The sequence below is a fragment of the Cornus florida genome, unplaced genomic scaffold (genome assembly GCF_030987335.1).
Source record: "Cornus florida cultivar Cherokee Brave unplaced genomic scaffold, ASM3098733v1 CherokeeBrave_3.0.0_Hap2_Chr09, whole genome shotgun sequence".
Lineage (NCBI taxonomy): Eukaryota > Viridiplantae > Streptophyta > Magnoliopsida > Cornales > Cornaceae > Cornus > Cornus florida.
Window position 1 is genome coordinate 89,751,945 of NW_026775579.1, and position 1,851 is coordinate 89,753,795.

The 1,851-nt window shown below is 43.9% G+C and overlaps 1 protein-coding gene across 1 annotated transcript; it reads right to left on the reverse strand.

The window, feature by feature from the left end:
- Nucleotides 1–420: 420 nt before the first annotated feature.
- LOC132273123 (uncharacterized) lies at nucleotides 421–1,440 on the reverse strand. The gene is made up of 4 exons (XM_059774149.1): nucleotides 1,152–1,440; nucleotides 976–1,052; nucleotides 722–840; nucleotides 421–673 (listed from the first exon to the last, which is right to left on the reverse strand). Exons 1-4 carry the CDS (start codon nucleotides 1,438–1,440, stop codon nucleotides 421–423), a joined length of 738 nt encoding a protein of 245 aa, XP_059630132.1.
- Nucleotides 1,441–1,851: the final 411 nt, after the last annotated feature.

The window sequence follows — 1,851 nt, forward strand, 5'->3', positions numbered from 1 at the left end:
CTAGGAATTGTCCAGAACTCATGCCGAATGAACACTTGTTTGGATTAAGCCTCATTCCATATCTTCTTAGCACATCAAACACGTCTTGAAGATGTTTCAAATGATTAACTTTCCTCTTACTCTTCACCACCATGTCATCAATGTAAGCCTCCACAGTTTTTCCCATCTGATCTTTAAAAATCTTGATGATCAACTTCTGGTAGGTTGTTCCTGCATTATTTAGTCCAAACGGCATGACTCTGTAGCAGTAAGTCCCTCGTTCGGTAACGAAAGAAGTTTTCTCTTCATTAGCGGGGTTCATGGGGATTTGATTATAACCTGAATAAGCACTCTGGAAGGTTAAACGCTCGTACCCTGTGGTAGCATCTACCATTTGATCAATCTTTGGCAGCGGGAAGCTTTCCTTCGGACAGGCTTTGTTTAAATTGGTAAAGTTAATACATACTCGCCATTTGTCATTTTTCTTTGCATAACGACAACATTTGAGACCCAGTCTGGGTAATGTACTTCGCTAATGAATGTTGCATCAAGTAACCTATCAACTTCCTCGGCTATAATCTGGTTGCGTTCTGGGGTGAACCTTCTCTGCTTCTGCCTTATAGGTTTCACGGTCGGATTAACGTTAAGGGAATGACAGGATACAGAAGGACTGATTCCAGGCATGTCTAAATGACTCCATGCGAACACATCAACATTCTGAGACAAGAAATCAATTAACTACCGTTTTTCTTCTTCGGCAAATCTTATTCCCACTCTGGTTGTTCGCTCTGGCCTGTCATAGTGGATCTTCACATTAGCAAGGGGCTCTTCAGTTAGGTCCATAGGCTCCTCATCTCCATTCTGTATGGGTGGAGGTTTCTGTAATTGCTATCTCGAGCTTGCCGAGCGAATAGGTGCTTTTCCTTTTCCAGCGGATTTCATCGTCACAGAATAACACTCTTTAGCTGCAACCTAGTCCCCATGAATGTCAATCACCTTATTTCCGTCAGGCCCCAGGCACCTCATTACCTGGTGCAGAGTTGAGGGAACACCCTGAACTCTGTAAATCCACCCTATGCCCATCAAAAGGTTGTAAGATAGATGGATCTCAACAACCATAAAACTCTCTATCAGAACTCTTTATGCAGCCTGCACTGTGAATTCTACCATACCGATAGGTTCAACCCGTTTTCCATCAAACCCTAGCAAGGGATTTGCAGTAGGCTTTAGCCTCTCGGGTTTTATTTCGAGCTGATCGAACGTGTCCCTTGGCATAACATTCACGCTACTTCCAGGATCAATCAGGACTCGTCGTACCAGGCATTCTGCTATTGTCAAACTGACGACTAACGAATCCTCATAAGGAATTTGAACACGTAACAAGTCGATTCTGTTAAACTTAATCTGTGTTGATGTACTCTGCTGGTACAGAGTGTTTACACTACTTATCTTCCTCTTCATCTGTGCCTAGCGAAGGCTTGTCCGAAGCAGTTCATCTGACTCCTCAATGGGTTCAGGCCGACCGTGAATTGCATTAATTATTCGAACTAATTGCGAGTTGAGGGAGCTCAACTTCTGATTCCTCTTCACTTGCTCCATCGGTCGGTTCTGTTCTACCGTCGGGCCTTGAATATAACTTGCGAACTCCCCTCTGGCTATCAGCATCTTTACCCGTCTCCTTAAGTTCCTGCATTCATTAGTCTGATAGCCAAAGTCAGAATGGAATGCACAATGCTTAGACTGGTCCCTCTGCTCGAGGGGCTGTCTGATTGGTAATGGGGATCAGAACTTATCTTTATTTTCTTAGTAAAGCCTTACTAAGGTGACAATGGAGTAACCAGCTCTTCCTCCCTGGGCCTCTTCTCAGATTTC